Raw genomic sequence first — 15465 nt, 5'->3', positions numbered from 1 at the left:
TATATTTAATCACAGCACTGCAGTAAAAACTAATCAAACACTAGCAATTTAGAAGGAATACAAGAGCAAAAATGCTTTTACCTCTGGGTCAAAATCAACAGAATATATAGACGAAGTACTATCATGAGCTATTGCTTTCACACATGCTTTTCCTATGCACATAAAATTAAAAATGAGGAAATTAAAAACCATCAGTTAAGTTACAAAAATAAAATTTGAAACATTAAAATAACAACCATACATTAGAATGATAGAAAAAACTCCCTAGAAAGGATTAGAATTAAACAGCAGCATCAGAATAAAACAACTCTTTGAATTTTTGCTTCTTTGATATTTTATCAGAAAAAAAACATTTATAATATGAAAATCTAAAATTTATTTTTCCACAGCTATTCTTTCCGAAATAACAATTAACTTAAGAAATTGCAGCAGTCAGAACATAGCTTCAATTTTTTTATTTACTATTTCAGCTAGCCAGACACTAGGCAAACCTATTCCTTTATCCCATGCCTTAACTTTTCATCAACTATTTCGGTTACTCAAAATACATAAACATTTAAAATAATAAAACTTAAGACACATCATTAATAATTACAGATATAAAAATTGCAGAAAATTATTGAATCCAGCCAAGATGATGTGTAAGAAAACATTTCACAGCTCATGACACTCAGTGCTTTCATTGCTCAAAGAAAAGCAATTGGCTAAATAAGTAACCATAATTAAAATTTGAATAATTCACCAACAGTAGCTAAACATATTAAGATTATAAAAAAAGTGGCGAATTAGTGTTCTTATGGATATTTTTCTTTAAAAAAATTTTCTTAACTTTTTAGATAAAAGTTCTTTTTAAAAAAATTTATAAATTATTTCCTAACATTTAATCAATAAAATAATGTAGCAAATTAATGAGTTATTAAATATATTTAATCCTTGGGAATGAAAATATTTAATTTCTAAATTAAAAAAAAGACATAAAAAGTGTCATTACCAGTTACAATATCCCATATTTTAACTTTATGATCACCACCTGCAGTAGCAAATTTAAAATCTGTATGAGTCCAAGCTACAGCATTGACTTCCCCATCATGAGCATCCTAAAAAATATTAGTAAACTAATAACGCAGAAATATAAAATCAAAAAGATTACAATAAGAATTAAAGCAATGAGAATGAAATATCTAATAAATGTTATGGAAGTTTCTCCTGCCTATTCAAAAAAGTTTTGTGATTAAATTAAACCCAGTAATTTAAGAAATTTCATTAACTTAAAACCATATTTTTAAAATAATAATGGTACAGACTTATGTAAAAATCACTCAATAGACAATTACTAAATCAGACAAATATTCCTCTATCATTCATTCTACACCATAACATTCTATAGTAGTAGATGCTTTATGAAATTTTACTTATAAATATTTTTCACTTTCTTACAAATAAAATTAAAAATGTAAAATTAATTTTAAAATTCTTTTTCTAAAAAACCAAAATTTTATCACATACCCATTTTAGTACATACCACTATTTTATTAATGTCCCATTTCATACAGATTCTAAAATTTAATGCTTAGTAAGAATTTATAATATCTCTTTGAAAGAATAACTTAAACTTCAAACTTAGAACTAAAGCTTAACTTAAGATAACTGTCAATTTTTTTAAAGTACATTATAGAACTACAATGACCAAAAATAAAGGAGCTACTACACCTTTATTGCTTGCTCTGGAAAAACTAGGAAAATACCTTCTTTTAACAGGCTAAACACTCTTACATACTTTTAATGTGTTCTTTATATTAGTGTTTCAAAAATTGTAAGTAAGTGAATAATAAGATCACAAACCAATGAAAAAATATTTTTTTCATAATAAGAGAATCTTTTTAGCAAAATTTCTTGGTAACAGAGATAAATTATAATTCATAGTTTATTCTGGAATACTATAAATTAAAATTCCACTTTTCCAGTAACAATTCAATAAAAACAAACACCCAATGCATATAAATGTATCAAAGAAAACAAAGATAAAAGAAGTATCAGGTGAAAAATGCCAATTCTTTAAAAAATTTTAAATTGGGTTAAAAATCAGATTCCTTTTACAAGTAAAAATAAAAATTCTATTGTCAAGAATATTTCATTAACATAAGTTTTATCTTTTACTGTCAGATGCTGCATTAATTTGTCCTGGAAAATTTCCATTTTAACAAATACATTCATCATCATTTGAAAAACACCATTAGCAAACAAAAATAACTAAGTTTTTAAAGGATACCTCAGTTATAAAGTAACGTATTTATAAAAACTGTCTGCAGATTAGTTAAATGAATTGTTTAAAAAAATTTAATAATAGTCCAAGAAATATTTTATTTACAATTTCAACAAAGAAAAAAAAAGATATATATATATATATACATATAATTTATAATGATTATAAATAATGAGATGAAAAATAAATAATAGATCTTCAAATTATTAATTTTAAGTAACTAGATAGATAAACTTGCATTTAGCATTATCCAATTAATGCTTTAGTCAAAAATCTGCTTGAGGAAGGTTTATTAAAAATATTTTTTTAATAAGCTCAAGAATTTCAGAATTATTTTTTAAAAAAATAAGTTGGCTCTAAAAATATGTGGTACTTATTATACACAACTGCAATAAAAGGTATTGAAAGTAAATTTCAAACAAAATATTCCATGATCAAATAAGGGTCCTTATTTAATTAAATCACATTTAAAAAGCAATCTTAAAGTTACTTACAAACTTTATATGAACTTTTCTTGGCACAATTGCATCTAAGCATATTTGACTTCTCCTGCAAAACAAAATATTAAGATTAGTTACATAATGTAAACTGAAACAAAACCTACTCTTAAACTTCTAATACAATAATGGGTAGAACAATGGTATGAAAATAAAAGAAAAGGCATAGAATTGCAGATAGAACTCTATACAATGAACTGAAATTGAAGAATGAAATAATTCAGAGCAGCTACACAGCTTTAAATGAACACACCGTAAAGTTACAAAAAATAATAAAGGCAAAGATAATATCAAAAAGATGTAGTCAAATTTAATAGCCTAATGATAATCAGAAATATATTTTAATAAAAGGGGAACTAATATGCCTCTAAAATTTTATTGCTGGAACAAGCTAATTTTCAAATTAAAAAAATGAACAATTTATGTAACCAATCAAATTTTATAATTCAGGTAATAATAATATTGAGATTATTAGAATAGAATAGAAAAAAGTATTAAAAACTTGTAAAAAGTTTATAGCATCAGAAATAATTTATATTAAACAATAAATATATTATATCTTTCTTTAAAAATTGAATAAAAACATGTTCAGTTTTCAGAAATATTTCTTACACATAAATGTAAAAGTGATTACTGTATATATTTTACATTATATTCCTTATTGATACTGCTTATATCTTTCAAACTAGCAAATAGTTTTAAATTTATTAGCTGATAAGCACAACAGAAATGTTAATAAATGGACAAAATAGTTAATTATATATTGTTAACAGATGGAAAATATGATGATTTAATATATTGTCTAACAGTTATATTTTATATATTGTTAACAGTTAAACTTACTGCATGTGCCAAGTTGACATGTTTGTGTTTATATGTAAGACATTTATTAACTTTAAGCTTAATCTTAAATATGTAACACACCAGAATTGCCCTTATTCTATTCTACGAACAACAAATACTGTTATAATTACATGTTTGACAATGGGTGTAAAAGTCTGCTATTTTAATAAGTTTGAAAAGGATATAACTTAAAAATTAAATAGGTATTGATTGGTGCAGAAACTAATACAACCTATTGGAATCAATCACAACTGGCTCTTTTGCAGCTTCTTCTAATTCCTTTTGTAATTTTGCTTGCTTTTTCCTGTAATAAAATCGGAAATACCATTTAAAGGTCAATAAAATGATAATAGATTAAAAATTAAAATAAAAACAACTATATAATAAAGCTCAATCTAGAATGAAATCTAAAAACATATATACAAGTGTTAGTATTCTATAATTCAATTTTGAACAACTGTATCTAAGTCGATGACAATATAGTAATGGGTCCACTATTTATTTTTATACAATAACTCATAAATTATAGTTTCAGAATATATAGTGATGGAACCAGACATTAGAAAACTGGTTTAATTTATCATAATGCTTTATAAAAATGTAAAATTCTTTTACATATCCATTAGTTAATGTGACTTAAAATAAACATCTTATTAAGAATGTGCATGGCTTTGATAATGTGCCTGGAAAAGCTCATCATATGAGACCCACATGGAAAAAAATGTTAATCCATACTTTTTGCTAATTTTAGAATTAATGCATTATGAAAGATTATTGCAAATTCCCCCAATAAAACTGAATTCGGCACAATGGATGGTGATTTCTACAGAAGAGAGCATTGTACTTCAGCAAAATTTTTGGGCTATTGTATCAGATCTACTCTCTTGCCATGAGGCTAGTGTCTTTTTTTGTTCACTGCTGTCAATTTGTTTATTGTTTGAGCTAGCAAAAGTTGTACTTCAACATTCTTTTACTAAAACAAGACAAAAATTATGTAGCTAAGCTATGTACACAATAATACAACAAACCAGAAATGAAACTTATCCAAATTAAGGTTGCCCAATTAGCGATTTCTTTAAAAATTATGTTATCATGTTCCTCCTTTTGAAAATCAAAATCTGAATTATTCTAAACAATATTGTCTTAATATTTAAGAGGAGTAAATTATAGAATAGATGTCTTATGAATCATTAATAAATTCAGTTAATACTCTTATTAACTTTTAAGTTTCAATGAAAAACCAAATCGAGTGTTTGAAAATATTGCCTAATAGGATAAGTAACAATAAGCTAGCATTGACTTTCTAACCCGAAATGTTTTTGATCAGTCTCCAGGCAATTGTTTATGCCTATTTCTTCAATAAAACCCCCATCCTTATGAAATTTTTTCAAAACTGCTAAGATAGAAGAAGACAAAATTGTCACTTTTTAAAACCTAAATATTTATAAAATAAAAAAAAGCTTGACAGATTTTATGACTTTGCATTACAGTGAAACCTTCAGGGAAGACCACCTCTGTGTAGCAACCTCCTCTATTTACAGCCACTTTTGGGAAACACTGAATTTTTTTTCCATAGATTTTATGTTAAAGAGAACCTTTGGGAGAGTCCATCAAAAATTCTCCCATAGATCAAGCAAACGTCCACACCAAATGCGGAAAAGGTCAAATGAGGAAATACGAAAAAATATTGAAAAAAAATATTAACATATTAAGAAGTAGATTTAAATGTCTTAAATTATTAATGAGTGGCTCTTATTTAGAGAATTCTTACTGGCGATCTCTAAAAGAGATTGGAAAACCTCTTGTTGCAGTCAGAGTGCACTAAAGACGATGCTATCAAAGATTTAATTTCAAAGATTTAATTTCAAAGTTGAAAGTTAAATTAGAAAAAAACTTAATTTTAGGATAAATTAAGCATCTCAAACAAATAAACATCTTCTGATTTTTTAAATCAAACTACTTTTTATAATACACAATTAAATACAAATTTAAACAAAAGCATAATTGTTCATTCATTTAAAATAGCTCTATTAATCATAATTGGTACATTTCCTTTTATTATTTTGTTTTTAATATTATATCAGTAGGGGTCATTTTTATCGACGCAAAATTTTATTCCTTGACGCCAAAACAAGTGATTTTTCCACAGCAAGGAAATGACAAAGTGTACAATTAAAATCATCAGCCAAAAATCATTTACCTTTGATAACATTTTTAAATCAATGAAGATAACCCCTAAGAATGACCAACCTCCATTAATGACCATTTTACAATGGAACAGAGAGTGGTCACTCTCGAGAGCTTTCACTGTATATATGATATTAACAGATATAGTCCTAAAAATAAATAATCATAACAATAATTAGAATCTTCTCAATTTTGTAACGAACGGGCAATTTTGTTTCCTCAAGCTTTCTAGTGTTAATGCTTGATTCATGTGTTGTTTAATTTATGTGATATTACTTTTCACAAAAAGGGAATTTTTTTTTTGTAGGACCTAATTAGTATCCAATTACAAAGATTATTATATCTTTGTACGATTTTTCATTTATTCAAGCATATAATACAATAATAAACTAGTTTAATATGTGACGTTATTCATAAAATGAGTTTTGCGGCAAACAATTATATTTTTATTTAATTATCAATAAATAACATAACAACTTATATTTTTATTTTTCATTTACAATTAAGCTCTTTAATTTAAAAATGTTTCATGTTTATATTTTAAGATTCTCTATCTGTTTCTATTAAATTATACTTCAGGTGGTAAACTTTATTTCCTGTGTTATGAAATTTGAAAGCATCTGGAGTAGAGATTCTCAGTTTAATAGATATAATCAGTGCATAGAGGGTAAATTAGTACCGGTAAGAAAAATATATTTTCTCGATGGACCACTAAAAAAGAAAATAATAAAAACAGAACTAATTTTATTACAAAAAGTAGGATTCAAACAAAGGTACTTTGTAACGTATTTGACAAGTAGATTGAGGCTTTTACATATTCGTAAACAAACTTTCCTATGCACTTTGTCAAATGATGTTGCTAGCAATAACATAAAATGGGCCTGAAAATTGTTTAAAAGCTTCTGTGCGTTGACCAGGAAGCTTTCCCATTCAGACTAATGTGCAATTGTTCTACTTCATCATTAATGTCAGTTAATTTATCTGCCACTGACGAGAAATATGTCTAGACACTATTTTCAAGGTCAAAATTATTAGACCAATAAACTTGAAAACCATACTTAGATTCATCTGACATTACTGGAAAATGGAAGAATCAACAGCCACAACAAACGTCATTTGATTGAAAGCCAAGACATTACACCAAAACAACTACGTTCATCTTGCAAAACTTATGCTATTGTTTTCGAGAGAAGGATGAGAAATTTTGTTTACAGATCTAATTGCACTTGATTTTCACAACAATTAGTGGAAGAATAAACGTTCTTTGATTTTTCTAGAAATTTCACTCTGCCAATTACTCTTTATTTTTGTCAATGAGAGAAAAAAACAATGATTTAAATTCAAGATGTGATATCTAAAAAATCCAAGAATCTGCTCTAATTTTATATTAATTCTCTCAAATTAAAAATAAAAAAGATCTAGGAGTTAAAACTAATGAAAACAAGATACTAATAATCTGTCTCCAATGTTTAAAAAATTGTTATTAATAGGTTTTATTGGGAATTAGTTTTCTAGTAATGAGGACTTCATAACTTCACATTGCTTTATGATCATCTTGTATTTTTTTAAGTTCAATACAAAGGCCAAATTATTTAGATTCTTGAAATAAATATGCTGCATATTTTAAATGAATGGGAATTTTGCAGCTTCATTGTAAATAAATTAATATAAAAACTTATTATATTGAATCAGACATGCATAAAATACAGAAATGTAAGAATTCTGTCTATAGAGTCATTCACTTTAACAGAATTTTTTTAGCAGTAGTTATTAAAGAAATCAATTTAAATTAATTTCTTTCCAAATAAAAAGTTTAAAAAAAAACGTAAGTCAATATTAAAAAAAAACAGCTAAATTTCAGGACAATTTATTAATATGCCTAATTATCAATTTAAAATTTTATAAAATTTAAAAAAAAAAGCACTAACTATTGACATTTGAGCAAATTTTGTCGAAGATTAAGATTACTTTTAGAGCAATTTGTTGGAGTAGAAATTGCTCTAAAATTCAACAAATTATTTTTAGTAAATTTTTACACTGAGATTTTGAGTTCAAGTTTGTTTTATAAAAACATATATTTTTAAATATGGATAAGTTTGTTTAATCTAGAACAAAAAGTAAAATAAATATTTGTTTTCTAATTTTTAATAACAGAATTAATAACAGAAGCTGAACCAGTTAGCATTTAAAATTGCAAAAAAATTAATTTAAAAATAAGAACATTTTACAAAAAATACTGCTTATAATTTAGTTTAACAAAATAACTTCACAAATAAAAAACTGATATACATTTTGATGCTCTAGAGAAACAATTTACGTAAATATAATATAGATAAAAAAAGTGAAGAGATAATTAAAATCAATTTAACTAAAGGAAAAATCTAACTGATACAAGGTTTAAACTAAATGACAAATGAAATTTAAAAAAAGCACGACTGAAAAAAAATGCACTTTTCTGTTAGTCCTCTTGTCTAAAAATAGTTAGCCAAATTCCAGTTAATCTTTTCAAACCAGCACCAAATAAATTTTAATATTAGATATCTTCTAACAGAAATTTTTAATGCAAAAATCCTAATGTGATAGATTTGTTTAGCACAATCTCAATATTTTCAATTGAACAAATATGGTTTAAACCTCTATTAAAAATAAAAAATTTAAGAGACAAGATAACCATTATAATTGTATGAAACTCCTGAGGTTAAACCTGACTGTCAAAGATAAGGTAACTCAAAATGAATAATGGCCATTTCAATACATTTTGGAATTAAGATGAAATAGGTGATAATTTTAAGCGACAGAATTTTAATCTAGAAAATCAGAATAAAGTAGGGTACTAAATAATACACAAAAAAAGTGCTCACAAAGTGTCTTTATTGAGAAATTAATTAGTTACAGTAACATTTTATAATCTTTTAAATAACAATAGTCTGGCAAAAATGGCATAATAAACCATACATACTACATATTTATAGCTATAATGAAAAGAGCTTTTTTGGCAAGATTATTGTTATTTGTATTTTTCTATTAATGTCAAGGTATATTTTTCAATTAATTTTGAAATAGCTGAAAAGAATAGTTTATCAAAGATTAATTTTAGACATAATTTGAAAATGCTTTTATGAGGGTGACTCAAATAATATAAAAAGACTTTGGGAAAAATCTTTAGAGAAATTTTAGTATGTACAGAGAAAATTTTAATAAAACAATTTCTTATGCAACTTCCCTTTAAGATCCATTAGTTCCCTTAAGATAAGCTAAATGTGTATGAGGCAAGTTACATACATATTATCACTAAATTCAAATAGGTTTTAAAATTTTAATTCACTATGATACAGAAAAAAATGGTTTCTTGGGCTGTATTAAATCTGTCAAAAAAATGTGTGCACATTTATTCTTCTGAAAAAAAGTCAACTGGAATGAAATACTGAACAATATGAATAGCCCAGTGCAGAATGAAGAATTATTTAAATATTGGATTAGAAGTTTGCTAAAGAGTTTCTAGAATTCATTCAATTTTAAGAAAAATCTATTGTTACTAGGTAACATTCATTTTCTGAGGATTGAGCAACAGTTTTCGTAAGACTAAAATGTGAGGTTTAAAAAAAATAATTAAAAAAATTTAAAAATAAGTATTAATTGCATTTAAAAAAAAAAAAAAAAACTAAGGTGTGTCTTAAAATCAGATGTGGTAAAGGGACTGGAAAGTTATTTAAAAGGTTTAGCACAGTTTCAGTAACGTGGGAAGGGTGTCCATTAACATACAGTGTAACGTCCCTTTTCCGGAAGGGTCGATTTCCCGGACACTTTTTAACAATCAAAATAAACAAACATTTCTTCATCTTCCCTTCTCCTTAAAAAAAAAAAAAAAAAAAAAAAAACGAAGTCTTTTGACAGGTTTTTCCCCTTTTCAGCTTCTAGAGATCTATGCATTGAACCCATAAATCAACAGAAAAGAGAACAGAAGATCTACTAAGACCATGATGCTCCTCCTCTGGAATGCAGGAGGGGGGGGGGATTTGTTTTCAAAAGAGCACAACTGAGTTCCCTCCCTCCCCCTTCTTTCTTATGCAGCTGGCTAGTAAAAGAGGCATTTTCTGGAACCTTTTTATTTGAGTGTCAGGGGAAGAAAAAATACTGTGAAAAAGGGTAAACACAGCAAATGTTTAAGTGGAGGGGGAATCCCCTTTAGTCACACAAGAAAAAAATAAAGAGAACCCAATCAGCATGCCACGCCTTTATGCTTGATTGATAGCTAATGATGGGAGAGAAAATAAGAATTTGTTGCTACCCCACCCTCAACTTGAATGACAAGTAAAGAGGAAATGAATTTTTCTTCTCCATCTACCCACCTTAATGAACGACGGGAATTTCCCCTTCTTGCTTGAATCGTTCTAGTTCAAAATGGCGGAGAGAGCAATTAATATTTTCATAACTGTGAATTTTTTTTCGTTTTCTATATTTATTTTTAAAATAGCAATAATTATTTTTTTTTCTAATATTTTGTTTATAATTGATTAGATATCATTCTAATACTAAAACATTATTGCCCGAAAAATAATGTTTATTTATTTTCTGCTGCTTAGATTCAGCTTTGTTTAACTTGGACGTCAATTATACGGAAAAATCAAATATACGGACTTCGGGAAGTCCCGCCGATTCCGGATACGCGACTTTCCACTGTATATACTTTTTGTGCTTTCATTAATAGAAAAATTTCAGAAAATTGCAAAAAAAAGTAGGAGATAATGTGATGAATGAGGAAAATATTGCAAAATATTATTCTTAAGAACAGTAACAGGGTGATAATTGTTTATTTAAAGTAATATCCTTGAGATTTTCAGAGAACAAAATTTACAAGATAAACCGATTTTCATGATCAGTTTTTTTTTTTGGACAAATTTCACAACAATTTTAAATATGTTCTGTCATAATTAGTTTAAAAGAAATAGATGTGATCATTAGTTTAAAAGAAATAAATGTGATTATTAGTTTAAAAGAAATAAATGTGATTATTAGTTTAAAAGAAGCATATGTTATTATTAGTTTAAAGGAAAACCTTTTTCATTTCTTAAAAGTAATATTATCATTCTATTATAATATTATGTCTAAAAAATTATCCAAGATTTCTACATCATTTTCCGCCTCTTCAATTTTACATAATCCAATGTTCAATTAAGTAGAAAATGGAATGAAAGATAAAAATAAAACTTATAAGTCTATATTAAGAGATGCATATATTTAAATAAAGACATGTTAAAAGCACAAGATAAAGATATATTAAATTTTGCAAAACAAGTTCAGAGATCATTACATCTCTATTATACTAAACATTTGAATGCAACAGTTTGACTTATATTACTTTGTATTAAACAACATGTTGATTTGAAGCAAAGCACGGTTACTCACAAATAATCATGATTCTGGCATAATGGGAAAACATAATTGTGATAGACTAAGACTATAAATAAGACTGCATATGTAGTTTAAATGTAAGCTATATCTAAACTTAGTCTTATTTTTTAATCTCATTTACAAAGTCTTTCTAAAGGTTCTGATCTTTGCATTCATCACCAGCATATATATTCTTTTAAAAAAATTTACAGGAATGGTCAAAATCAACACTGTGATAGTAAAATTATTTGTGATGGTATACTTTATATTTTCATAAAATGTAATGTAACATTTTCGAAATACATACAATATTAAAAATATATATAAAAAAACTCAACTATATAACCTTTTTAATAGTTAAGTTCTCAAGTAAGCTAAAAAATAATTATCAATAAAACCCTAGTAACAAATACAATGTATTAAAATTTGTCACTAAAATAATTAATAATACACATCAAGGAATTAAAGTCAAATTAAAATTATAGCTGATTCTTGCAATAGAATGGATTCACATGCAGAAATAAATACATAAAAAGTCAAATGGAATATTTCATTCTTAAAAATTGTTGTACTGAATTAACGTCTGAAATCCTAACTTCTAACTTTTCCAAACCTTTGAAAAGACTCTGTCTCAGCATTCAGTTTGTCAGCATCTAACGCCTTCAGTTGAATGAAGCGAGCAATCAGTTCCTGATTTTCCTTCTCCAACTTAGTCTTTTTTTCTTCTACAGTTGTGTATGTTATAAGTAGAGCATCATATTCATCTTTCACAAACTAAATGAAAGGAGAAAAAGTTCATTGTAATACTAAATTTTCCATGCCTCTTTCAAAAAGTAATATTACATGTAAATAAAATATTGAACTTAAACTAAATCAAACTTAACGGACTTAAATTATATAACACTATATATTAAAAGGATCTTAGAAATTCTCCAATGTAAATTACAGTAAAATTTTAAAAATAAATAAATAAAAGTAAGAAAATAACTATTTAAAGTGTGGTGATTAATTTTAAAAAAAAATAGGGAATTAAAAAAGGGGAAACATAAATTGATATTTTTACAATTTCATGTTTGTCAGGACTCTAGATTCCACTCCCACACATCTGAACGACCCCTGACCTGAGGGTCAGTGGGCAAAGAACATGGGATGCATTGTTGCCCTATAGTGGGGGAGGAAAGGAGTTAAAAAGAGAAGGACTCGCTTGTGAGAAAGGATATTATGGACATGATGCTGATAGAGTATAGATGAGGGAGAAGGGAGCAACATAGCTGCAGAAGTAGAACACTGGACTTTTTTTTTATTTATAAATATGTATAATTACAAATAATATATGTAATAATAACGAGAACCTAAAATAAATACAGATATATGATATAAGTCCTACCATCTTTCCGAATATATCAAAACAAACCAAGAAAGGAAAAACTATTTCACAATGTTTGTCATTGTTACTTGTTAGAAATTTGCTTTGTGAAATTATTTGAAATTTATGGGTATATCCTGCCTTAACTAATTTTATTTTTCAAGTTTACTAAGGCATACATGGCAGCTTGTGAAATACTTTTTTTTAAAGCTTTTTCAAGAAAATTGTTAAAAGTTTTAAGGTCTGGAGGCTTGGTAATATGTATGGTAGCCAATTTGAAGTTTGTATAAAAATTATTTCTTAACCATGCTTGTGCTGATTTTGCTTCATGTAAAAGAACTGCAGTTCAATTTTGAACTTCAAAGAAAAATTCTGACTTTTACTTTCATAAGCTTTTTAAAATCAGTGTTAGTGTTTAGAATCAGTTCATGTTTTTTGCATAAATTTGAAATCCTAAGAAACAAATCTAAAATTTTGTTTTGATTTATTAATAGTTATCCAAACTAAAAAAAATAGTGTTTTTATAAAGTTATATACACATATATATTTAAATTAACTGAGGAACATGATTGAGCTCATGTTTTGTAATGTTGTACTTTATAGCTATTATTATACTGAGAAGATAGAATCAGGTCAATATGTTTTTCTTTTGATTTCATTCATTAAATGACAGGCCTTGAATCTTTAATTGAAGCAATTTTGCTGACACTAATCTTTCCGCCGAGAAAGTTTCTATTTTTATATTGAGCTAAAAATGTCAAAAAAAGCATATGATTTTAATGTTTTTGTAAATACTCCATGTATATCCAAATGAAGATAGAGTATACTTTGTTCTACATATGAATAAAGCAAAAATAATGGCACAACATAATAATATTTTTTGATCAAAAATTTTTATTCTCTAAAGTTCCTATTAATAGAGCCCTTGCTTGTTTAAAGGATATAACAAAAATTTAATTTCAGCAGTGTTGAAATTACAAACTATTACATCTTCCCCACACTTGTTAATAACAATTAATTTTCATATTTAATGATAAAATTGATTGTTGGATTCATGGCTTAGCTATAAATAATTCACTCACTCTCTTCATAAGTGTCCTGCATACTGCCATGGAAGAAAATCAGTGTAAGCCACAAAAATTCAAAATTGAGATTTTTATATATTTGTATCATAAGCTACAAACTACATAAGATTTTTCCAAAATTAAATTTTGTTTTATCAGTATTTTAAAATTCTATTTTAGTGTTGATAGTATTAGCAATTGAAACAAAACAGTTGCCAAAGCCACTTTTCTTAAAATCTACTGTGAGACACTTAAGCTGTTTTTCCATTTGTATGGCAGTATATGCACTACTTTGAAGTGAAACTCTTCGATTTATTAAAGTTTAGATGATATTTTATAACTGCTTCATGCAAAAGGACGATGTTGATATTATGTTTTTAATAATATGAATTGTATATATCCTTGCAATCAATCCATGTTTGAACAAAAAAATAATATGGATTAATTTTTCTTAAAACAGCTCTTAATACTTTGAATTGAGATGAGTTTCTTTCCTATTCAACAGATAGATACTGTTTGGATTCTTATATACCATTACAAAAAAAATTTGTTCTAATAGTAGTCTCTTCAATGTAGGCTTTTCTTACCTTAAAGTTATCACTATTGCCTATGGGTTTCATTCCAAAATTGTTGATTTCATTAATAGAAAATTAATCAAACAATCAACAACAAAAAAGAAACACTCTATTTCCAATTTTAAAAAATTCATTGTTTCATAAATTCATTAAAATTCATAATCTCAGAATCAGTCTCTCAATTGCTAAGATTTTGAATAAATTCGAGTTTGACTAAATTTCACAAATTTGAGTTTAACTAAATTTCACAAATTTTAGTTTAACTAAATTTCACCAAACTAAAGACCATACAGCTAATTTATCACATTTTTTATCAGAGTAATCTTACCTATATTGGACAAACTAAGTGTATCCTTAAACAGGATCAAGAAAGATGTATTAAAATCAAAATATTAAATGACAATCCATCATCCTATATAGTTGGAATTCAAAATATGGGTTTAGTTTTCTACTGCTAAAATCATTCAACATTGCGTTTTAGCTGCTAACCATATCTGGGAATTATTCATATTTTAAAAAATTCTTATCATTTAGTTAATGATCTTTCAGCTAACCCATTATTTCCTAATGACTGGAAATACATTTTAATTTAATATCTACATCTTGCACACCTAGATTCTCATCCCCCCACACACCTGTATCTTATACCCCTTCTTTTATTCTTGTTCCTCTTCCCTTATTAAGTAAACAAGTTTCTTCTTAATTGCAAGGTGTTTGTTTCATGTTTTTCTGTCTGTCATTTTGTTTAGGTTTATTCCCTCCATGTATACTTAAATACTCATCTTAATTTAAAAATCAGAATATACTAAAAATAAATATAACATTAAATGCAAAATATATCCTAAGTACAACATAGATCACACATTAAATATTTAAAACTTACTTGTAAATTATGGTCAGTTTCCTTTAATTTTTGCTGAACTTGCTGCAATAGCTGCTCCGTTGTTCTTAATTGAGTTTCCAATTCTTGAATTCTAAAATAAAAAGAAATAAGCATAATCTGACTGTTTTTACAATAAAAGATAAATAAATGTAAAACAAGTAATAAATATAATACCTTTTTAATGGTTTTTATTCAACTGTTTAAATTATATATATATATGCATATTTAGAACACATTTGTTGAGTGTGAAACCAATACCTGCATTAGTATAGTAAAATTCAATGTGGCGTATTCGACGGTGTAGCATATCCAATAAAAATATTTTAGTCAATTTTTGCAGGCACAGCGTACATACCTACGTGGCGCATCTCCCCGAAATTACAGTAATCGATGCAG

General features: G+C 26.4%; 1 protein-coding gene across 1 annotated transcript in view; it reads right to left on the bottom strand.

Annotated features, from left to right (window-relative positions):
* Atg16 (Autophagy-related 16) overlaps nucleotides 1-15465 on the bottom strand; it is a 34743-nt gene that overhangs the window by 9290 nt on the left and 9988 nt on the right. Inside the window, exons 5-10 of the mRNA XM_016053462.5 lie at nucleotides 15070-15160; nucleotides 11795-11955; nucleotides 3836-3907; nucleotides 2758-2812; nucleotides 992-1097; nucleotides 82-152 (exon numbers count right to left, since the gene is read on the bottom strand). Coding sequence (XP_015908948.1) covers nucleotides 82-152; nucleotides 992-1097; nucleotides 2758-2812; nucleotides 3836-3907; nucleotides 11795-11955; nucleotides 15070-15160 — 556 coding nt within the window. The remainder of the gene's footprint in view (nucleotides 1-81; nucleotides 153-991; nucleotides 1098-2757; nucleotides 2813-3835; nucleotides 3908-11794; nucleotides 11956-15069; nucleotides 15161-15465) is intronic.

The sequence above is a fragment of the Parasteatoda tepidariorum genome, chromosome 12 (genome assembly GCF_982258835.1).
Source record: "Parasteatoda tepidariorum strain Cologne lab strain chromosome 12, Ptep-v5.0, whole genome shotgun sequence".
In the NCBI taxonomy this organism is placed as follows: domain Eukaryota; kingdom Metazoa; phylum Arthropoda; class Arachnida; order Araneae; family Theridiidae; genus Parasteatoda; species Parasteatoda tepidariorum.
The sequence above is the reverse complement of the archived record's forward strand: the minus strand, read 5'-3'. Positions and strand labels throughout refer to the sequence as shown.